Source organism: Crotalus tigris, unplaced genomic scaffold, assembly GCF_016545835.1.
Source record: "Crotalus tigris isolate CLP2741 ecotype Arizona unplaced genomic scaffold, ASM1654583v1 scf7180000024167.7108832, whole genome shotgun sequence".
Lineage (NCBI taxonomy): Eukaryota > Metazoa > Chordata > Lepidosauria > Squamata > Viperidae > Crotalus > Crotalus tigris.
This window is the reverse complement of record NW_024100417.1, coordinates 711,682-735,634: the sequence shown is the minus strand read 5'-3', so window position 1 is coordinate 735,634 and position 23,953 is coordinate 711,682. Positions and strand designations below refer to the sequence as shown.

Sequence of the window (23,953 nt, the reverse complement as noted above, 5' to 3'; positions counted from 1 at the left end):
TGGAAGTTTGTGCTTTCATTTGGAGTTTCTAGTATTCCTTTTTAAGAAAAAAAATCAAGATTTTCTAAAAATACAACAGCTTCTTGGAAAGGGTCAAGGAAGACCTCAAGTAGCCATGGACACCATTTCAGAACATTAAAAGGAGACGGGAATTAAAGGGACCAGGAAATAGCAGTTGGGCAAAGAGAAATTTTGTCACTCTGATCCTTGGGAAAAGGTGGAAGATAGATGGAATTATCAAAGGGAAACAGTTTCAACAACTACTACTTTTAACTGTATTTCTCTCTAAAATTCAGCTTGCCATAATTTAATAGTTCATCAGATAAACATTGATATCTTAATTTTGAATAATTGACAATAAAATACACAGTACAGATAAATGGTCTGAAGACCATTGTAAATGGGTTCTTCCATCAACATAATGATAAGTCCAGTAAGACTGAGACTGAAAAAATAAAGAAATAGAGATTTACTAACCTGAAAAGGAAAGGGATTAGAAATAAGAAAATAATTAGCTAAAGAATAAAATAATTATGTACTTAGAAATGTCAGAAATAGACTAGGCAATCTGCAGTAATTATCATATTGTTGAAATGAATTCAGATAGTCCAACTTTATTTCTGGTTTGAAACATTCAACAAGTTCAGGTTCACCAATGTAACCTCCTAAAATATCTTTGGGCCATTTCTTGGTGTACACACATGGCCAATTTGAGCCAGCAGTCAGTCTCCAGTTTTCTGGAGAATTTCTATCTTTAGAAATTCACTAAAAAAAGCCTGACAGACAAAAGAATCATCTGCCATTTTCTCTACATTGTTTTTCTGAATATGAAGATTTAATTTAGCTCTTATAGCAAAAGATCAAATGTAGGTTTAACCTCCATGAACATATCTAAATGTTTTAAAAGTAATGTAAGTTAGCATGCCATGTACACATTTCTCCTTGGGCCTGAAAGAGAGGTCGACCCTGTCACAGGTTATATTTTGTAGGTGGAATTGGGATAAAGATCCCATTCACCTTTCTTTTATAGATGGAAGGAAGGACTCTTCAGTGTCAGAATTTCTGATCAGAAAATAATTTCCCTGACATAGCTGTAGATCAAAAAAAAGGTATATGTATGAATAGGAAGTATTATTTGTACCAGCATGTAATATGTACATGAACAGGACAGTCTATCAATACAAATTTGCAAATGTAAATGACAAATCAACAATTACTATGACTTGAATAGTTCACCAGTAAGCCAAGAAAATCTCAACTAGACAAAAATGTTATGATTTGCAACCACTGAAAAGTAATAACTGAAAAATATGAATGTATTTAAAACACAGATTTGGTGCTTATTACAATGGCAGTCCAGAGTATGTAACAGCCTCACAAGGAGATTGAATTATTCCAGTTCATCACATGAATCTTCTTCCGCTTCTCCTCCCCTGGCTGACTGTTCAATGGCTTTCATCCAGCGCTGCTTCAGTTCTTCAGTTTCAGCAACCAGAGTATAGGTCTGTTTGGATTGTACCAACTGGAAGATGTGACGGGGATTATTCTGATATGGCTCCTTGACATGGTAACCCAACAGGGGGATAGAGGCATAGGCTTTGACATCCTGGGTCAGGTGAAGGAAAGGGTCCAAATACAGTTATTTTCAAATGTCCCATAACTAATTTCATATCTCAACAAAGTGATCATCAAACTGGTATAATTCTGTACTAATAAAAGCCCAAACTAGTTTTGTCCATAGTTGTCTAGGGTTATTTTTGCCCTTTTTAACTTAGTTTATTTTGTTTTACCAAAAACAGCCTCAAGAGGCTGCTATTGCTTAAGTAGGGAAAAGTTAAGTAAAATTATTGTATACTGCCTAGAGCAAGGGTGTCAAACTCAATTTCATTGAGGGCTGCATCAGCATTGTGGCTGCCCTCAGGGGGCTGGGTGGGTGTGGCCAGGGTGGGTGCAGCCTACTAGGTGGGCGTGGATGGAGCGGGTGTGGCCTACTGGGTGGGTGTGGCCAGCTCTACATCGTTCGCGTCAAGGGTGCCTGTGGGGGCCTGGGCAAGAATGGGATAGATCTGAGGGTCTCTGGCAGAAGGGGATGGGTCCAGGGCAAGTGCCAAGACATGGTCCACTGAAGGAGCCTCACTGTTCCTCTCAGGCCATGCGGGGGGGGGGGCTTATGGAGCTAAGAATGAATGTGTTTCAGCATAGATGGTTACTACAAAATTGTACATGGGCCAGGGCCAAGGCAGAGGGGGCTGTTCTCTCACTGTTTCCAGGATGGCTTCACGGGCCACCTGAAACCATTTTGCAGGCCGCATCTTGTGTTTGACATGTCTGGCCTAGAGTAATTTTTTATGAGAGGGGCAGTCATATAAATGTAATAAATAAATAAATAAAACAATTGCTTACTTCATTCCTGTCTATTCAATTTTTCTATTCAAGATCAGGAACTCCCAAAGCTAAAACTTGGATTTTTCAGTCCTCTCTGAAGTGTATTTGGCTAACCAGAACTATATATTAAATTCCTTGGCAGAACAGAAATATAGAAAGCCTTCTTTTTTGTGCTGGGATCGTATGCATCCTTCCTGTCTTATATTCTGATTTCTACCTTGGTTTCTCATCAATTACTTCCTGGGTCATGTCAAACCTCAGCACATGGCTCAGCTTGGACTCTCTACTTCTTACTGCTTTTCAACCTTCCCTGCCTTGGTGACAACAAAACATGTGAAATTGTCAGGTTGGGGTGGGATGATTTCCTTCCAGAAGTGAAAAATCACTGGGAAGGATGAAGGCTTCTGTAAGAAGAATAGTTACATAATATTTAAGTTTGTGGAGACCCAAGCTCAGGTCTACCCTTAGCAACAGAAGCCCCTAGAGTGCTTTTAAACCAGTCACCATCTTTCAGTTCCAACCTACTTCAAGGGATCCCTGTTATGGGGGAAACAATGAAACAAATGATATACCATATTTTCTGGCGTATAAGAAGACTTTCTAAAGCATTCAAATCGGCGCCGAAGTCAGGAGTCGTCTTATATGCCGAGTCGTCTTATACGTCGGAAATTACGGTAGTTTCCGGTATATAAGACAACTTTCTAGACATGCAACTTGGCGCCAAAGTCGGGGGTCGTCTTATACGCCAAGTTGTCCTATACGCCGAAAAATACGGTATACATCACCCTGAGCATATTAATCCATCTAATATATTTTCTGAGACGATGCTGACGGAAATGGTGGGAGAAGGGAGAAGCTGAAAAATATTCACAACCACATCTTACAGCTAGTTTGGAATGGAGAACTTCTCCTGTCACTAATTTCTATGTTCTTATAAACCCAAGCTTGATATTATGAAATAATTAATTATTAAAGGGGAGGGTTCTAGAAGATGGGAAACAGCTCATTTGTAAGCCTTGTTAATTTCCTTCATATTAAACTCTATGCAAACACATACCTGAGGTGCAGCATAAATATACAACACCAGTGGATCATCTTGTGGGATCACAAACCAGCCACGCATGCTCCCTTTTCCATTCTTATCCATCAGCTGCAGAAAACTACATATCAGGCTCTGGCCTGATATCTCTGCTGATTCTTTCTGCCAATTAAACAAATGGTTAACCTCATTATTAATAACTCCTACCCAAAAGGTTTCTTGTCCTCTGAACTTGGAGATTTCATTCAGCTGAAACTATCATGGTCATGTGACATCATGCTTTATGACTGTGTCACTTAGCGGTAGAAATTCTGGTCCCAATTCCCATTGTTAACCAAGGACTACCTGTACATGTCAGAAAGTATGAACTGATGTTGTTTAGGTTGTTGCATAAGGAAGTTTGCATTCGTGGGTTGTTGATAGCTGCATATTAGTAGGCTCTAGTGATAATGGGAGAATGAATCTTCTAAAAAACGTGTTCAAGAATAGATTAATCTTTCAATAGAAATAATGGAAAGTGGATGTGAAAAAGAGGATATTGTACTTGGTACAAAAGGAAAAGAAATATATTACTGGGTCCCAAGGAAATCTGTAGAATATGGTAATGATAATTATTAAAAAGGATGCTTGATGGCAGCGGAAAGTGAAAAAGGCCATGAATGAAGAAAAAAGCATATAATAGAATTAGTGCTGGAAGGAATGAAGATAAAAGGTATTTGTATAATGTCTATGTAGAGAAATAATATTTGCAAAGAATATAGTTATAGAGAGCACACAACCTTTAAAAGAGGCAAAGGGAATGCACAGCAATTTTTGATGGAAATAAAAAAAAATGTTCTGAAAGCGATAAAAAAAACTAAATAAGAAGTCTGCAGCAATTAACAATGATTAAGTGATTTTGGATGAAATGGAAGTGCGACAGTCCTGGAAAGAATATTTTAACCATGTACTATATATGGGAATGATAGAGGTATACTGAAGAGTGAAATCAGAAAGAATGTTACAAGTGTTACTGTCCAAGAAAAAATTGGTGAAAAAAGTCAAAAATGCTGCAGTCGCATTGACAAATTGTAAGGTTGTAGGTAAAGATGGTGCAAATAGAAATTTTATTTATTTAAAAATGTAAAAAATACAGATGGGATTTTTATGGCATGGCTGTGTGACTTGTTTAACATGCGAAAAGTTAGTATCTGTTTGTGATCATATAATGGAAGAATGCCATTATCATTCCCCTATAAAAAGGGGAAAGTAGCAAGTGTGAATGTAAAACCTATACAGGTTTGTTTGTTAAATATGCCTGGGAAGACAATTCTGATCAGAAGATTATAGTACAAGAGATGATAATAAATAATATTTGGGAACTGGAGTGTGGCTTTATAGTATATCTAGCAACAAATGTACCAAACCAAGATTCTTACTCTTCAGAAGTTCATTGAGAAATGTATGAATGTGAGAAACAAAATTTTTTCTCTATTTGTAATATAGACAGAACACATGACAAAGTCAATATGCTTCAACGTTTTGTGCAAATACCAAATTGAAGTTTGATTGATTATAATTATAGTGGCATATGATAGAAATAAAGAATGAGAATAAATGGAATGCATAACAAGTGTTCAACATCGAACAGAGGGGAAGGCAAGAATCTGTGATGTCCTTTTTGTTGCTTAATGTATTCATGGATAAATTTTTGTAGGCACACAATACCATAATTGTTAGTTGACAACTCAAATGTCTGTAGCAAATATTAGATACAACAAGGAGTATGGATTTGAAAAGTAATCTATTGAAGCCTATAGTGATTGAGTTTGCCAAGGAAAATGGAGTGAACAATTGCAAATGATCTATAAATTCTGAAAAACAGAGCAATATATTTCTCTACCATGGTAGGAGGTTCACTGCAATGGAGAAATCTGAAGATATGCAAATGTTGATAAAAAGGTGATAGAAGTAGGAGTAGGAGTGACAGGCTGAATACAGCAATGAGTAACAAGCATGAAAGAAATACCATATATACTTGTGGATAAGGCATGAATTTTAGATTCCAAAATACAGCCTAAAATTAAGTTCAATTTATTTGCAGATCTGCAACTATACATGGCGATGCTTTTTAAAAGTATCTATACATATTCACTGGTAAGCCCATCCACAAATAAATCTGGCCCTCATTTCAAGTACCATGAAAAATGTGCTACCTGTAGGTAAATCAGTTATGAAAATTTAAAACAGAATCTGTTCTGGAAAAAAATTATCGATACAAATATGAAAACAAAGAAGCCCTTCAGAATATAATGGGGGGAAAAAACCAAAAAAACAAAAACCTGAAGGTTGGCTGATCCACAGATGAGCTTATCTGCAAGTAGATATAGTATATTGAAGTGGTTTGGTCATAAGTAAAAAAAAAATAATGAAAGAACCCTATGAAAGAAGAGTGAAGGGCTCAAGAAGAGATGAGACTCTGAGGAAGTCATATTTGGCTTTGATGACAAAGAAGTGAGATATTTAAAGAACAAAAGGCAATATAAATAACAAGCAATGGATAAATATGCAATTATAAACAATACATACAAATGGAGGTGGGAGGAGGTATGCTCCTGATGGAAGCCAAGAGTATTGGAAAAGATAGAAAAGTATGGAGACTTAGACTGAATGATCTTAGTGTAAAGTAGCTTTAGCTATGTTTCCTTTTTTTCCCTTTGTATCTCAGGCTTCTAATTTCTTTGGCTCTTCTCTATTTCTCTCCTATCTATGCTGCATAATGTTGCTTACCTGAAAGGACAGAACATGATGGCTATGTATGCATGCTTCTGTGTAGATAATGTTGATGGGGAAGTGCTTGCTAGATAAGTATTTTCAAAGTGACAACAGTGAAATCATTGCAGTTAACAAAATTCCTACCCAGAAAGTCAAGTTATCAATAGACCAAGAAACAAGCCTGAGAAAGAGAAGAAGCAGACTTTCCAACTGTTCCCTCACCTCCAGAATGCCTTTGTGCTTCCCATGCTGCTCGACGGGCAGCAAATTCCCTTGTAGGAAGGCATAGCATTCTGCACAGACTCGTTTGAGTCCATTCTTGTCATATTGCAATTCAACCTTGTATTCAGAACACCGGGCACACACCACCTGCCTCCAGGAGAAAAACCACAGGTTTGGAAAAGGTTGAATGTGGTGAGTTATTTAAAAAAAAAAAAGTTCATTGTATCCATTTCTTGGAGATTGCTCGGACAAGTCTCTGCAGTTTTCTTGGCAAGGTTTTTCAGGTTTGCTATTGCACTAGCCATAATCACCCTTGTTCTTAGTATTTGCTCTTCAGATCAACAAGGAGCTATCAGTTATCTTGACTGTTCTGTACCAAAAATAATTGGGGGGGGTAGAGAACAAATAAGCTCACTTACATAGCCACAAGCTCTGCAGTGATGCCTTCTTCGTGTGATAGCATTGAATGGCTCTCTGCAGCGCATGCACATGGTGACCAGCTTATCTCTTACCCACTGAGGAGCCCATTTGCCCAGCTCTTGTGACTGGCCCTGCTGCAAGAAAAGAAACTCTGAATCAAGCCACCCTTTCAGTCAACCTCTGGCCCCACAGAAAGTGACAGCCTCAATTCAAAAGTAGCTTGACTAGAATAAATGTGAAACTGCTGTCTACTTCTGACAGCTACAACATAATGACAGAATTTTGTTAGATGTGTTTTCTGTACATCTCCCCTTCTCCTTTCTTTATCAGAGACTTTTAAGGTCTTTGTACATTTACATAGGTATGATCTTTGGAAAATGAGCTCCTAGTTTTAACAGAGGAAATGAATATTGGTAGCTCTAAAGTGCAAATGGGGTAGCGTCACAATAGGTGTGTAACTGGAGATTTACACTGGAGTCTGGTGTCTCTGCTTCTTGCCCTTGGCTTGCAGCCTTGAAGGTTTCACTCCTCTTTTCTTTCTTGTTGATGGCAGACTGGAAGGTCTGGGAGGGAGGAAGAAAATATTTTGAAAAGAAGGATTTTAGTTTCAGTTTGCATGTGTGAATAGCAGCTCCTATCTGTTGAAAATTAAGACTGGCCTAATCAAAGATGAAGCATGAGTGGATTTATACATGAGTGTATATGGGTGGGGGATTTTAAGAATAAAGGGGGAAGTTCTAAAACCTTCCCCAGCCTTGGCTTAAATTCCTTGTAGAGCTTTCTGCTCTCACCTCTTTTACTCGTTTTATATGTGAATGAAACTGATCTCCCTGTAAATGCATAGGGCTGCCCTATCACATAATGTGTTTGAGCCATTAAAGGTCTCTATGGGGGTTCCAAAAGGTCTTGATCTGGTTGTCAAAATTACAAATTACCAGCATCAGTACCTTCTATATCAGTGGTACTCAACCTTTTTAATGCCGCGACCCCCCAACCGGTCGTAAGTCGAGGACTACTCAACTGGTGCAGCACCGTTTGCAGAATGGGACTTTTGGCGGGCTCAGCAGGGCAGAGACAGCCTGGACAATTCCTATTGGCTTTCAAAAGGCAATAGAATAAAAGGGAGTAGCACAGCTAAGGAAAAGGGGGGGGGGAATGACGGACTGCGTAGTTTGGCGATCCCCGTGAAATGGTCGTTCGACCCCAAATGGGGTCCCGACCCACAGGTTGAGAACCACTGTTCTATATTGAAGGATACTGCATCAGTTGTGGATCTCTTCTTAAGGCATAGCTATGTGGTAGCATCAAACTGACCTTATCTTGAAAAGCTAAATAGGGAAGGATATGGTTAGGATTTGGATGAGAGAACACTTAAGAAATACCAAAGTTGGGAAATTAAAGAGGGAGGGGCAATAATAAGTCACTTCTACATTGCTGTTCAGAAAACCACAATCATATGTCTATGAAGTCTGACTTAAAGGAGATTTTATATTTGCAATAGTGGTGAATATCTCAGGTGTAGGATGAGGGCAAAGGTTTGTTCTCCAAGATTTTATATCTCAAAAACAATCTAGCTTCCAAATTCTTCCCCCCCCCCCTTCTGTAATTTCAGAGAACTAGGGAGGAAAAATTCTGTTTTCAATCCAGATTTCTCTTATGAGACTATTGATTAGGCTGCAGCTCCCCTTCCTCTTCTCTCAAGGTTATTCTCATAACCCATTATACTTACTGAAAGGATTTTGGTTTCCTGCCTGGCCAGAATGCTCCCTAAGCTTTAAAAAAACAAATTGCATCAATGGCTACCTTAATCCAGACATTCATCTCCTCCTGGGACCTGCAGAGAAAGAGATGCCATTTATTGGAGAAGCAGAGTTTATGTTCTTTTGCTAGAATCAAAAAGGGCTACATTTCTGGCTTAAATACCTAGCTTGCAGCTCGAGGGTGCGCTGCTTTCCTGACACAAGGAAAGCATGAGGAAACTGTACATCATTTAGTTCTCGAACCTAAAAGAAAAAAAATAGAGCACTGAAATGAACGTACTAATTTACTTCATAGGGCTCATTCAGTCATATACAATTTAAGCTATGATAGTATGTAAGAAATATATAGCATAGCTGAGTGATCCTAAGGAAAAGACTTCATTGCTTTAAGGAGTTGCAGAGAGGTGTTGACTAGCAATCCCTGCATTTTCTAAAGTAGGACTTTTCAAACTATATTCTCCATGACAACTTGATGAAGTTCCATGAGAAATTAAGTTCACTCAAACACAACCAATTTTCTGCCACTAGTTTTGCCTCTTGATCAGGGGCTCTGGGAAGTATTTTAAACTAAGAGATTCTGTAGTATAAAAACGTTAAAAACCCCTGCTCTAAAGCATAGTTATCTTCAAAATCTGCAAAGCCCTACCTATCAGTTTACTTGTTTTGGGGTCTCTCTCTCATTCTCTCTGTCTCTTCTCTCTCTTCTCTCTTTCGAATTCTTGAATTTTCTGCCCTAGTTGCAACTCTACCCAACCTTACTCAAAGGAAACTTCCATAAAAGTCATCACAGTTGTTTTCCAAATTGACTTTAATAAATAAATAAATAGACAATGAAATTTTCTGACCTTCATGCCACTGACATCAATCCGGTGGCGCACTTGAAATTCGGCACCCACTTGAATGACTTTTGGTACACAGTACAATAGCAGGTTATTAAACTAAAAGTTGCAAAAACAAAACAAAACCACAAATACACACTGTGTACAAAGAAAGTTGGACAAAAGCAGAAGGAATTGCTATTAATAAAAGACTGAATAAAAACATAATCCCTTTCTTTCTATAGACCTTTTGTCATCACTTCAATGTTAAGAGAGGTCAGGAAACAGACGTCACAAGGACTACAGAAACTCTATTATTTAATAGCAACAAGTTGAAAGTCTGACAGAATTTCTCTCTGCACCCTCTTATAAACAAGAAAATCAAAGTGAGACAATCTTCAATTTCTTTCTTACCCTTTCCAGTAAGTTAAGCTAAGCTGATATTTACATAACAATCACAACAATAATCATAACAATATTTGCAATCATTATTCAGACGATGTCTGTACACCTCAAGAAAATATTTATCACCAATGATCCTAATCAGTGCATTCTTTTACAGGTAGTCCTTGACTGATGACCACAATTGAGCCTGGAATTATGATTGTAAATCACTGCAGTCATTAGCATCGGGAACTTGATACAATCTTCCTGCTCCATCATTTTACACCTAATAAATAAGCTGGCTAGAGCAGCCCCATGGCAAGATAGCGGTGAATAAATTTAAGAAATAAATAAATAAAATAAAAATATCTCACCAGGAACAGATATCTCTCTGAGGTACTGTTGAACCGGAAAGAGATTTTCTGAATGGGTCCTTCTTTAATAAATTCATTAGAAGGATCAACAATGTCATCATCAAGGCCTAGCCTGTGATATACTTCCCATAGGTTCTGGAGTCTTTCCTGCAGTAGCAAGGGAATAAAGATTCACAAAATGGGAAACAGAAACTCAGCTATTGAGATACCTGCCTATAGTGAAGGAGAATGACATGATTAATCAGCTGGACACTCACCATTTCAGCGATGGCAACATTAGAATGTTTGGCTGCTGTGAAAATCATTTCCAAAGCTTCTGTAAGAAATAATAGTATTCTTACAACTCTTTTATACAGTTAGTTCATGCCCAATACTATACTAGCAATTGTGACACTGAGCAACAGAGGAATAGTTTGGACAAACTATGGCATATTAGAAAGAGCACCAGTACCATGAACATCTAAAATCATTCAATAAGGAGACCAGAAGGCATCATTTCAAAGGCAAGATTGATCACTTTTCTCTCACTTTTTTTCTCCCATTCTAAAAGAAGGAACCAAAGCAAAACTCTTACTCTGTGCATCTTCCTTGTCTGGTGATTCCAAAGGTAGTTTTTGAATATAATCCTTCAGGAGGAGTTCGTATCTGGGAATTCTCTGTATTGGTTCCAACATGTGATGCTGCAAGGTTAAATTAGCCGATACTTCCTGTTTCTGTGCAGGATCATAACAATAAGAGAAAAAGAAAGCAAAACCAGGACAATGAAGGATTCATTAGTATCCATGCATACAGTATACATACACATACACAACCTTTCTATCTTGACTACAACGCTCTGTTTCCACTCTAAAGCCTTGCTCCTTTTGATGAAAGGGAAAACAGCTCCTGAATAAACTTCACTTCATCCTCATCTTTCCCTATAAGAAAGTCAACAGTCAAACAGTACCAATCTAGGTGGGAGCCACCACCTCAAGGTACTCTTCATGCCTATGAGCAGGCTCATTCTCAAAAGTGATGCTATGTATAGTTCCTATAGCCCTGGCCTATCTCCCATATATTTTGATTGTAGGTGATTGTTAGAAAAGAAAAAATAATATCTCTTCTAGAGCAGTGGTTCTCAACCTGTGGGTCGGGACACCATTTGGGGTCGAATGACCATTTCACGGGGGTCACCAAACAATGCAGTCCGCCATTTTTTCCCCCTTTTCCTTAGCTGTGCTACTCCCTTTTATTCTATTGGCTTTTGAAAGCCAATAGAATAGACTCTCTTGAATAGAGTCTAATTCTATTGGCTTTCAAAAGCCAATAGGAATTGTCCAGGCTGTTTCTGCCCTGCTGAGCCTGCCAAAAGTCCCAGTCTGCAAACGGTGCTGCACCAGTTGAGTAGTCCTCGACTTACGACCTGTTGAGTAGTCCTCAACTTACGACTGGTTGGGGGTCGCGGCATTAAAAAGGTTGAGAACCACTGTTCTAGAGCATCATGACCAAGGCAAGTTTTCAGCCAGCAGACTGTTTTTTTGTTTTGTTTTGTTTTGTTTTTTTTGAAGAACACAGCCAAAAAGGGAAGACACACAATTGTGGAAGGAAGGCTTAGTCATTTCTCCCCACAAACAATAATTCTCCCACAAACACATGTAACAATTTCTTTTTTTAAAAAAAAAAACAATGAATTGGTGCCAAGGAAAAGATAATTTGAATTATTGTAAATTGTTTTGAAGTGTAATTGATATAAAGGGACTCTCTGGGAGAATCCTATTGAGTAGAAAAGGATTAACATCATACATGCACAGAGAGAATAGATTTAGAAAACTACTGTTAATACTAACAGAAGTTTCTTTCCTAATTCTATGGAGAAAAGAAGAAAACAAACTATTTATTATCTTTCTAAAAGGTTAAATATCTAGTAGCTCTTGAACATGGAAAATGTTTGTTTGTGTGTGTGTGTGTGTGTGTGTGTGTGTATTTGTTTTCTGAGGTTTTCGTGGGTGTTTGTATGTAGGTCTTTGGTTATTCAGGTTTTCTCCTGCATCAAATTGGAAGTGTCTTGGCAACGTTTCGACGAAGTCTCATTCGTCATCTTCAGGCTGGTGTTTTCGGCTTCGTGCTTCTAGGAACAATGTGTGATCATAGCTGTTTCTTCCTTTTAACTGCCAGTTGGGGTATGAACTGATTGGATGGGAGCTTGGCTGTGTTCTGATTGGGTGGAGGTGTGTTCTGATTGGTTAGGGGATTGGCTGTGCTCTGATTGGATGGGGGAGTGTTCTGTTTGGGTGGGGGCTTTGTTGTGCTCGGGTTAGTCTGAGTTGCAGGGGGGTTTAAAATGGTGAACTGCATTGCTATTTTTTGGCTTCGCATTCGTGGTCGTGCCTCATCTTCATGGTGGGTGTCAGTTTGCTTCATGTATGGATTGGAGGGATTTAAAGTGGCTAATGATGCAGCTGTGGTCTGGCTTCTGGTTTGTGGTCGTGCCTCATCATCGGTGTGGGTTTGGGTTTGCTTTTTGCGTGGATATGTGGTGGTGACATCCTGTGTGGTTTTCGTGAGTGTGGATCTGGTGTCATTCTTTGTGTTAGGGACTTGTTTGTCAATAAGGGCAGGTTTCCAAATGGCTGGTAGGTGGGAGGTATCATCTCGTTTATTCATGCTGTGTGGGCGTTTTTCTATCTCGATGGCTTCTCTGATTATTCTGTTATTAAAGTGTTCAGTTTTGGCAATAGTTCTGGTCTTTTTAAAGTCAATTTCATGTCCTGTGGCTTTAAGGTGTTGGACCAGGGAAGAAGTTGGTTTCTCTTTTTTGACTGAATTCTTATGTTCTTCAATGCGTGCACTTATTCTTCTGTTGGTTTGTCCGATGTATGTGGTGGGACAAGCGGTGCATGGGATTTCATATACTCCTTGATTTTCTAACTCAATTTTCTCTTTGGGGTTTCTTAGGATGGTGGATATTTTTCTGTTTGTGCAGAATGCATGACGAATGAGACTTCGTCGAAACATCGCCAAGACTTTTCCAATTTGACGCGGGAGAAAACCCGAATAACCAAAGACCTACATATATATATATTCATATTCAAAGCAATAAATCCAGAAATTTCAGACAAGATATATGCATACTAGATTATATTCCTAAACAAATATATCGCTAATCAAATTAAAACCAGTCTGAATAAAAAACAAATTGTACAATGAGCTCTGAAACCATTTCACCTGAATGTTTGAGATGAGTTCCTGGAATGGCAAGGCTTTTTCCGACCACACAGTGATCAGATGCATTGCCTTGTCAAAGTTCTTCACATATTCACTATACATCTTCAGGAAAGGAGCCACTTTCTGGATGATATCCCCAATTCTGGGATTGGAATCCCTGTAGCAAGAATTGCAAAAAAAAGAGGCTAAAATAGACTAGGAATCCTGGAGAAATATCCAGCTGCATCTATCACTGGCATTATGACTCATAACCTGAACATAACCCATCTTTTAATAAGCAATTTTCTGATTTTGAAAAATATATCCCAGCAAAGCAGTACTGGTTTTCTTTTAAAATCTTCTGCAAAAATGATCACAATAGATTGCAAAAACTTATTCAGATGGTGAATATGTTTGAAATATATTTCAAATAGGCAATAAATGATCTGTGTTGGATTTTCTCTTTTGTTGAAACCTTTTATATTACCCACTACAGTATTTCACTTTTCAGAGCCTGTAACAAGAGTTGAAGATAGCAGGTATTTCTCTAAAAACAGACATAAACTTGCTCGGTTAAGAACAGAAGCTTACAGAGTTGTACACCTTAAAGGTTATTCAGAGGAAAGCCATACCAAAATAAATAGGGAGGGATAAGAATGTAATGTAAATCAATAAAATCTACAAAGTGCCACGATAAATACTAAAAAATACTTACCTATTACATTCCATCCTAGAGAAAATCTGAATAGTCACGATGGATTAATGCCAACTTGATGGCACATAATCAATCAATGAATTGCATTACATTACAGGAATGTTCATAAGAAGTGAATTGTTGCTAGATGTTATTTTTATAGAACTTAAGAATGCAAACCGATGGAATAAATCATTAAATAAATAAAAATATTATCAATAATATACATTTGTATCAATGTTCTCAAAATGCTATTTGTCAAAATATTCTTTTCTCTGCCTACTGTGAAAACAACACAAAGTCAGCTAGTCAGCCTTTCAGGGACGTATGGTGTACTGAAGATTGTTCTATAAAAGTAAAGCTGATGATCATAGCAAAGATCAAAGAACCAATGGGTAGGCTGGTGCCTTGGAGCCTCTCCAAATAAAAAGAGGACAGGAGATGGTCCACATGTGCTCCAGATGACTGCTCCTTGTAAAGAGAATGCAGAATAATAGTTTTCTGTGGGTTTAAGCACCAGAAAACAATGGGATTAGCCATTTTGCTCACAATAGAAGCTGAATTTTTTAAAGGGTACTAAATTGGCAAATCTCATCCTCTAATCACTTTCAGAAATTTCTCATTAACTATTTCTAAGCCATTAGAGATCTTTGGTAGAGCAAATATGAAAACAATGAAACATTGTTTTCAACTGCCTTTAATCCTGAATTAAAGAGAACATTAACCATAAGCTTAAGAATTTAACAAATCTGAAATAAACAGGAAAAACCAAATAAGATTTTGATTTTACAAAGTTATAAATAGACTAAAAGTCTAGGTAAAATTAAAATAATGAAATTTTTACAATAAGATTTTGTTATTAATTATAAAGAACAAATATCTTATGATGGGAAACAGATTGTTTTGTTTTTAAAAAGACATAACAAAGATAAGCAATTTCCTAATTTGAAAAACTGACACTAGAGGTGATTAAAGTTTTAAGCAAAGGAAACATTTACAAAACTGTAAAATGATGCAGAAAATTATAAGAATAAAAATATTAAAGAAGATTTTTGAGTAATAGAATCAGAACACAGAAGTCACAATATCAACATTGTCTGAAATAATGGATAGACAATGTCCAAAAGATGATGTTGAAAACATGACATACTGTATGTAGAACAAATTTTATCTGACAAGATAGAGATGATAAAAAAGGGAGAGTGAAGATGGTTGGAAGCCACATTTGATATGTTTGTCTTCTCTTTATTAAATTCTTTTCTATTTATTTTCTTTCTTTTTTCTTGCACTTTTTATTCTTTCTTCCTGTTCTCTTTTCGTTAAGTTTAATTTGTATTAGATTTAACTATTATAACTGAAATTCTTAATAAAATTATATATACATATAAAAATAAACTCAGTTAGAAGGTTGTGTTATGTACCATAACACAACCTTCTCCATACATCACATGTTTTTCAAGATTGGACAAAGTATTCAGATAAAACTCTCAGTGACTCAAGCTTAAACTACTTGAATAGGCTAACTTTCCACAAGCTATTAAATTTGTTGTATTTTCCCAGGAAAGTAGTGGCCCAAAAAAACCAAGCAGGCTGATTTCATAACTTACCAGCCTTCCATGCGCTTTTTCAGCTCTGGCAAGAAAAACTGGGAATGGAACTGGTAAATGGAGGAGATATTAGAGAAGATCATTTTTACTACATCTTCGGGAAATGCCTTTGTAGTTCTGGCTTCTTTCATTAGCTCTGAGAAAAAAACCTGTAAAGAACATTTTCAGTCAACAAAGAAACACAGTTTTAATTGTGGTGCTTTGCCCTACTTTTCAACCCAAAAGTCTCCTGCAGAAACTTCTGTAAAATCAATAGAATCAACAAGGTCTCTCCCTGCAAACCTAGATGTTAAAAGCACAACATAAAAGAACAAAAAAGAGAGATAATCTGGGTTAACGTTTTCTAAACTTATGGTAATTAAAGTACTAATTGTTATCATTATAATATAATATTATAGTAGTTATAATTACTAAAATAGTAATTAAAGGTCATCTGAAACCGAAACAGATAGGCTTTTTATTTTTCATATAATTTTCCAAATCAATATAGTTCCATTAGGAGAATAGTTAGGAGTTACTTTGACAGTGGAATATCAGAAAGGGCTGTTTTTACTATATGACAAGTTTTTGGATTTTTGAAGTATTAAAAATTAGTTGCCACAGAAATCCGGGATTTGTTGAATTTTTTAAAAATGAGTTGTACAGGATGAAAATATCCAGAAGGCAATTTTATTATCTCTTCATGCATTGTTATTAAGTAAAATAATAATCAGGTAAGTAGTTTATTTTCAGCTTTTTGATAGTGGACATCAGAAAGCTGAAATGCTGCTGCCAACCAACCTGGTCTAGAAGATGAAGGCGAACCACATAAGCCTGTTCGGTTTCCAGCAGCTCCAAAGCTATTTTTTTCTCCTCTGCTTCCTACGAATACAGAGTAAGCAGAAACAGGCTTGGAAACCTATGATTCATAATCATTTAAAATATTTTGATTCAGAGAGAGAGAGATCTTTAGCCATGATAGGCAACTTTTGCAGCTTTTGAGACTGTATCACCAACGCAGTAATTCAGTAGCAATGATAATTGTTTTTCTTCATGAAATATCTGAAATTTCTAGTGAATTTCAATGAGCCTTTTATAAATTGTTGTAAAATAGGACAGCTATACAACTTATAGTGGAATATCAGTTTTTCTCAAATATTACAGTATTACCAATACAAATATGAAACAGCTCAATAATTTGATTTTGGTCAAAACTGTCCTGGTGTCTAATGTTAAAATATTCTTGATTGTTCCACAGCCTTTCTACACAGCATCCAAAGAATATGGACTATCCATAAATTGCAGATCACAATATGAGAATCTGTACATAATATCAATAGTGCCTTGGTATAGCCTATTACCTGATTCTTGCTGCTTCCAGACTGCATGATGAAATTTGGCTGAGAATCTGAGACTTGTTTTGGCCTCCAACTGCCAACAGTGATCTTTCCTCGAAAAGAGCTGAGACATTTGACAGGCAGCATTTTAGGAGCTTGCTGTTGCTGCTCTAAAGACTCTGCGTCACAGTGCACCTGTCCAGGCTGTATAACTGAAGCTTTCTTAATGTCTCTAATGGCTCTTTCACCTGTCACCGATGGCAGCATGGAAGGTACCATAGGACTTGGAGTTGTTAGTAACCTAGACTGGGGAAGGATGTGCTCTTTCTCAGGACTGCAACAGGGCCTGTCCACAGAAAAACAAAGGTTTTAGAAATTTGTCCGGTTTCATTTACTTCTTCAAAATAAAGTAAAGGGATGCCCAAAACAAAAACAGAAAAGGTATGCCTTTATGTAAGTTAATATGCATATTCAGTGTAATAGTATTCATTTAAAGGCAGAATTAAATACTTGGTTAGAATTTAAACATCAAGGAAATGTTATAGAGGCCAATAGCATAGATAGGATTACTACTGCTAAACAGAAGTTCCCTGAGGATGGGCTCCAGCACGAGTCCAAAAGTTCAGAAGGCAAAACCTCTGAGGTCCCGGTGAACGACCCAGATTGGATCCTGCAACATTATCCTGAGACACACATATATTCACCTAGGGTTACTACTTTTGAACATGCAACTGGAGTTATGATTTGTCATGATATGCAGGAATCATGTTGTCGCTAAGATAGGAAAATTTCACCCACTGACTGTTGGATATCAAAAGGGAACAAAGCAGAAAAGGCTATTGTTTCTTCTTTGTTGATAATCCTTGAAATGCAACTTTGCAAAGAGTTTCTGGTCTATTTGTGGATTGGATCTTTGGCTGCAGAAGTAATCCAATCCTTTTCATAGTAATCCAAGGAGAAGCCCATCCAGCTTGTTTTGGGTTCTAGAATTCAGAAAAACAGCTCCAATCTCCAGTTGGCACAGAAAATCCATAAATGTCTGTTGTTTCTTTAATCATACAAAATGAAATTTGCAGAAACCCTTGAACATTATATAAGTAAATTGACCTTCCTCAATCTCTTCAATAATCTTGCCTAACACATTATAACACAGACCTATCATGAGAGCCATAATGAGAGGGGAAATATGTAGACATGCTTACAGTAAATCTGGTTATATCTAGACTTTTGTTCAGGAGTTCAAAATTTAATAGATTGCACCACTTCGTTCCTTTTCCCCCCCACAACAACTTTGTGAAGGATAGGCTGACAGAGAGTGACTGGCCAAAAGTCACTCAGCAAACTTCCATTAATTAATTGGTTGCTTGTGTCCCCCCCCCCTCACATCATGAAGTAATATCTAACACCTGAAAAAATTGCTAAGCCCTGAGATGCACTACAGATGGGTCTCTAATGTTTTAAGGCAAAATATGTAGGGCATGATATGGAAATTTGTCATTATTACAGATATGTGCTGGTAGGATTCTATGCTGAAAAGTAGGATATAAATAATTGTAATAATGTCCACATGCATTGTAGCAGGTATTATTTAAATGAAAGTAGCATGTAGAACACTATTTAATATCACTTTTGATGTCTGTAATTTCATAAATATCTGTATTTGAAATTATGTCATTTTTGTAGTTAATAACATTGATTATTAATTCCAGGAAATGTTTACATTAGTTTAAAGCACGAGTCTATATTATCTATACAAACCTAAGTCTCATCAAGTTTAGTGAGGCATTATCCAGTTTAGAACTAAGTTTTACTTGATGCCATGTATTGTGACTTACTTCTGAATAAATGAAAGAATGTAGCTAAATAACATAAGAAAGGAATCTAACAAATTCCCAATGCAACCTTACAATATGAAAGAATCGTTGATATGGGGTGTAAGATCCTCAGCAATGCACTCTCCTCTCTTTCTTCCTCTCTAAGTAGTCATCAGATTTTCTGTTTATGTCTCTTATAGAACAGAGGTCCCCAACCTTTTGGGCACCGGGGACCGGTTCTGTGGAGAAAGATTTTTCCACAGACCAGAGGGAGTGTGGTTTCATGTGCTGCCTGCATCCCATGAATAAGGGTTTGTTTGTGTGGCCCAGTTGCTGGCATGCTGCCGGCCGGTGTCAGTCCACAGACCGGGGGTTGGGGACCCCTGTTATAGATAATACCAGCCTATGCAAAAATAAAGCTGCATTTCTTTTTACAAACTGAGTGTTACTATCAAAAACTACATCCTCTTTTCTGTTTCACAATCTTCATAACATACTTAAGCTTCCTCAACTTTTCCCAAGATCAGTAATTATTTCCTTTTACCAAAGAAAGTTTCACTTTAAAGGGAAAACCATAGTTCACAATCAACAAGAGAAATGTACTCAGAGGGTTCCAGATCAGCCAAACCAGATACATAAAAATGGAGATTCCCAAGTCATATAATAAAATTTCAACAATCCATTTGACCTGGATACCAGATCTAGTTTACAAAACTCCAGACAACCATTGGATGGTAGCAAAGGAATTAACTTTGCTATCCCATTCTTCATGCACAGCATTATAGTTGTTGTTCTTGGACCTCTTCCTCTTCCTCTCTCCCGAATATTCAAAGAATCTGAGCAAAGTATTTGAATAAAAAGACTAAAAATCCAGCTAATTCCATGGCAAATTCTAGTTAGTTGAGAAATAAAAGTATCTCAGCATCAAGTATGAGAAAAAAAGTTTCCAAATATAATGTTCTATTATAAGGCAACAGAAAATTTAGGACAGATTTGGAAACCATACCATAAAAAATAAAACACATTGAATATACCTTTTTTCATAGCAGGGAAGCCCAATTCAAAATCAAATAAGGTTGATTCTAACCTAATTATTAAACAGCATTCATATCAAATCTTTATTATGCTCATATACCTGAGTTATTAAATAACTTTTATGCAGATCTACATTCCATGGTTTTGGGTTTTAAGGCATCAAGGAAAAATAATCCTTAACACTTTTCCAAAGAGGAAAGCTGCATTTGTGTAGCCACAATTCTCTTGACTATACAGATATTTCAAAGCATTTTCTCCTAAGTGGTAATATAATAAATCCTGTATTTCAGTCTTCCATTATATGAGCTCTTATATATCTGGCCTTCAACCATGACATTACAACAGCTCCCCAAATCCCTTGTACCTGAAGTTCTCAAATACATGCACCAGGTTGACCACTGAGGCTTCTGGAAGCTTCTGTTTCTCCTCCATCATCCTTATTCTTCTTTATGGTCTCTTACTTGGAACTTTTCTGAGAAATAGCTCCATTAAAAAAACTGATAGGACTATATAACCAAGTGAACAATCTACAAATTGTCTCTTTCACTGTGAGACAAGAAAAGCTTCTTGTAAATATTTCTATAAATAGAAAATGTATGAGGAAGTACTGAAGGCAGAACTGTAAGTGAAAAGACCAAGTTGCAGAGTTTCACAAAAGATATTTTGTATTAATTATAATTCATTTAACTTTTCTGTTCATTTATCATTGGCTCTATCTTGATTCATGGATATGGTTCTTTTATATTATTAAGCTTTCATTTATTTATTTGTCAAATTTATATAAAACCCAATGCCACCAGAAGAGCTTGCCTGGGCAAACCATGTTGCAGAATTAATTACACATGCCTATATGTTAAATAGGTTTTTACAGGGTTTTTCAGTTTATCTTTTAAATCCAGACATTGATTTCATACATGAATATTTAAATCTTCTAAACACAGGGGTGCATCATATGACTATTTCAGGGTTTATACACTGTTTACATGACAGCCTGAATAGACAGACAATTCATTAATTATTGAATTGTCTACTAACAGAACTGTGTGAGTACTTTTGACACTATAGATTTTCTTTTTAGAGTGAAGCTACTCATAAGGAACACTAAAAAAATAACTCAGAATTTAAATTAGTGGTATGACAAAGGAACATAGTATATATAAAGTATACAAAGAAGCGCCAATGCATTCTAATTGAAGTTGTGTTGTAAGATGAAAATATGGGGAAAGAATTAAATCTTAACAATCTGAAAAGTAAAACTGTAACCATTTTCCTGAAGGAAGCTGAGAACTGTTTACAAAAAAAAAAAAATTACATGCTTATTCCCATTTTTCAGATTGGAATGCCAGGCTGAGAAATACAGAACTATCATGGAATAGCAATAGATAATGTAAGCCAAAACTGAAATGAGGTGAGGAAATATGGTTTGGATGGCTAATAGTTTCTATTACTATTATTGTAATGTAATGGCCACAACTGTTTTAAATCACTTGCTTAATGTCTGACTACATTGCTGTATTGTTTAACAGTTGCTGTTACTGAAAGCCAGACTGGCTGTCTCCAAGCTGATAATGAGGTTTGGGGTGGGAAACTGTTACTTTAAACCAGGGGTATTAAACTGCCGGCCCACGGGCCGGTTTCATCATACCGGAGCCATGCCCACTCCATTACCGGCAATGGCGAAAAAGCTCCAATACGTTGCACGACATCACATGACATCGCGAGTTTGACATGCCTGCTTTAAACCTATTGGTTGCCACCTAGAGGCTAACTGTATAAATAGCTGTGCAGCAGCCTTTAGGGCTACTTCTGTTCTGAGTTAATAAACTTGTTTGCTGTTTCAACACTCTGCCTCGTTCAATGCCTAAAGAACTGAAGATATAACAATTATATATTGCTATTTATCAAATTTGTATAACAGCTCACCTCACTGATGTGATTCATGACAGTGTACAATAAAACAATTAAAACAAATATTAAGTAACCATTAAAAACAATAACATTAAAAAAAACCCAGGAGATTGCCGCAAAATGTCACATACAATATAACCATCTTATAGGATCCCCATTACCCTGGAATACCAAACCTGTTGGGAGAAAAAAAAATGTTTTAAGAAGTTTCTGGACATTCAAAAGGGTTGGGGCTGATCTCATTTCAGGGGAAATGATGTTTCAAAGGGCAGGTGTCACAACAGAAAAGACTCATCTCCTGGTACCATCAGATGGGACCTGTAACATCCCCTTCTGCCAGACCTAATGGGACAGATAGATGTAACCAGAGAGAGGTGGTTCCTCAAATAACCCAGTCCCATATCATGGAGTCTTAAATTCAAAAGCAGCACTTTTAATTGAACATACATAGCACAACTGGTAACCAATGTAGCTTGCAGGGTGGAGGTCTAATGTGTGTTCTAGGGCAGGGCTTTTCAACCTTTTCACCCATTGTACCACTTTTAGGATATGGCAATATCCGAGTACCACCAGTCACCTAGCAAGTCAAAAACTTCATTCCCCCCCCCCCCAAAAAGGAAAAAAGTGATAAAGTACAGGTAGTCCTCGACTTAAAACAGTTCGCTTAGTGACTGTTCGAAGTTACAATGGCACTGAAAAAAGTGCCCCCCCAAGCCACAGGGGAGCAAGACGCCTGCCCACCCGGTGGCGCTCTTCCTTCTGTCCAAGGTTTTCATTGTTATGAGCATTTCTGTTGAGGATTGGCAGTGGGGGTGGGGTGGGGGCATATTTGGTTTTTATTCCCCCCATCTGCTGGGTGGTTGCAGCAGATTTTAGTCACTTCACATGATCCTGGGACACTGTGACCATCATAAATATGAATCAGTTACCAAGCATCTGATTGTAAATCACAAGACCCTGGAGATGCTGCAACATTCCAGCTGATCGGTGCTTCTTCTGGGGCCTGGCGCTAATCCTGGTGCTTCCACTGAGCCCTGACAGCCCTGAAGAAATGCTGATCCTGGCGCTTCCGCTGAGCCCTGACAGTCCTGCAGCTCCAGCCATCTCTGGCTCAGGCTTGTGCGGTGCTGCCACCGGTTCAGCTCATTTCCCTCTCCCGCTACCACTTTTCTAGGATGGTCGCATACCACCTGCCAGGTGCCAATGTACTACAGGTGGTACCCGTACCACTGGTTGAAAAGCCCTGTTCTAGGGGCACATATGACTGCTCACACTGTTGCATTTTGCACCATTTGAAGCTTCTGGATACTGTTCAAGAGCAGCCCTGTATACAGCACATTACAATAGTCTATTTGGCAGGTGACCTGGGCATATGCAACTGTAAGTAGAGCCTCCCATTTCAGGAATGAGTGCACCTGGAGCACAAATTTGTGCAAAGGTCATCTTAGTCACAACTTTTACCTTCTCCTCAAGCAGGAGTTGTGAGTTCAAAAAGACCTCCAGATTGCTAGCAGTTCTGTCTAATACTAAAGTTGATAAAGTCCCTGATCTGAAAGGCCTTGAAACCCAAAGCCACTCAATCTTGCCAGGATTCAGTTGAGACTTATTGCTCCCCATCCAGATTCCCACAGACTCCAGGAACCAAGACAGAGTTTCAAAAGCATTACTTAGCTCAATGGGTGTGGAGATTTATGATTATTATCTGCATACTGATGATAGCTCACCCTATAGTGATGGTGATCTCACCCAACAGCTTCATGTTCATAGATGTTAACCTAGAGTGAAGAGAGTATCAAACCCTATGGACTCCACAAAGGAGGGACTGAGGGTAGACTGCTCACTCCCAATCAACACTGACTAGTATCAATCCCATAGAAAGGAAATGATCAGTTCAGTATAGGGCCTCCCACTCGGACTCTATGGAGCCAATCCAGGTGGATACTACTATATTAATGGTATCAAAACTGCCAAGAGGTCAAGAAGAGCCAGGATGGATGCATTACCCCCACTTTGCTTCATCCAAAAGCATGACCAGTGCCATATCTGTCCCATGCCCATGCATGAATTCTGATAAGCAAGATTCAAATTATCTATTTCGTCCAGGGTCCACTGAAGCCACCTCATGACCACCTTTTTCACAACCTTCTCTAAAAAAGGAAGAATCGATGCTGGATGAAAATTGTCCACTATGGTGTGATCTAGCAATTGCTTCTTGTCATTATTACTACATTGTTACTATG

At 37.6% G+C, this 23,953-nt stretch overlaps 1 protein-coding gene across 5 annotated transcripts; it reads right to left on the bottom strand.

Moving 5' to 3' along the window:
* Positions 1-278: 278 nt before the first annotated feature.
* FGD2 (FYVE, RhoGEF and PH domain containing 2) lies at positions 279-21,276 on the bottom strand. 5 transcript variants are annotated; one of them, XM_039323350.1, is made up of 16 exons: positions 20,170-21,270; positions 16,981-17,302; positions 16,421-16,501; positions 15,641-15,789; positions 13,361-13,517; positions 10,731-10,869; positions 10,414-10,472; positions 10,157-10,303; positions 9,426-9,518; positions 8,744-8,823; positions 8,624-8,654; positions 7,291-7,383; positions 6,820-6,954; positions 6,401-6,547; positions 3,443-3,586; positions 279-1,606 (listed from the first exon to the last, which is right to left on the bottom strand). In XM_039323350.1, exons 1-16 carry the CDS (start codon positions 20,238-20,240, stop codon positions 1,391-1,393), a joined length of 2,064 nt encoding a protein of 687 aa, XP_039179284.1. In that variant the 5' UTR covers positions 20,241-21,270; the 3' UTR covers positions 279-1,390. The 5 variants fall into 5 exon arrangements, 4 of the variants coding, with proteins under 4 accessions (XP_039179284.1, XP_039179285.1, XP_039179286.1 ...); XM_039323351.1 differs by having other exon boundaries at positions 6,820-6,951; XM_039323352.1 differs by lacking the exon at positions 20,170-21,270 and adding an exon at positions 19,906-20,055.
* Positions 21,277-23,953: the final 2,677 nt, after the last annotated feature.

Coding starts and splice junctions, on each gene's coding strand:
- FGD2 (XM_039323350.1), bottom strand. CDS start 20,240: ATGATGGAGGAGAAACAGAAGCTTCCAGAAGCCTCAGTGGTCAACCTG. Junction 9,519..10,156: donor CAGAGAGATATCTGTTCCTG/GTGAGATATTTT, acceptor TGCAACTTTTAG/TTTAATAACCTGCTATTGTA. Junction 3,587..6,400: donor AGCACAAAGGCATTCTGGAG/GTGAGGGAACAG, acceptor TTTAATTGGCAG/AAAGAATCAGCAGAGATATC.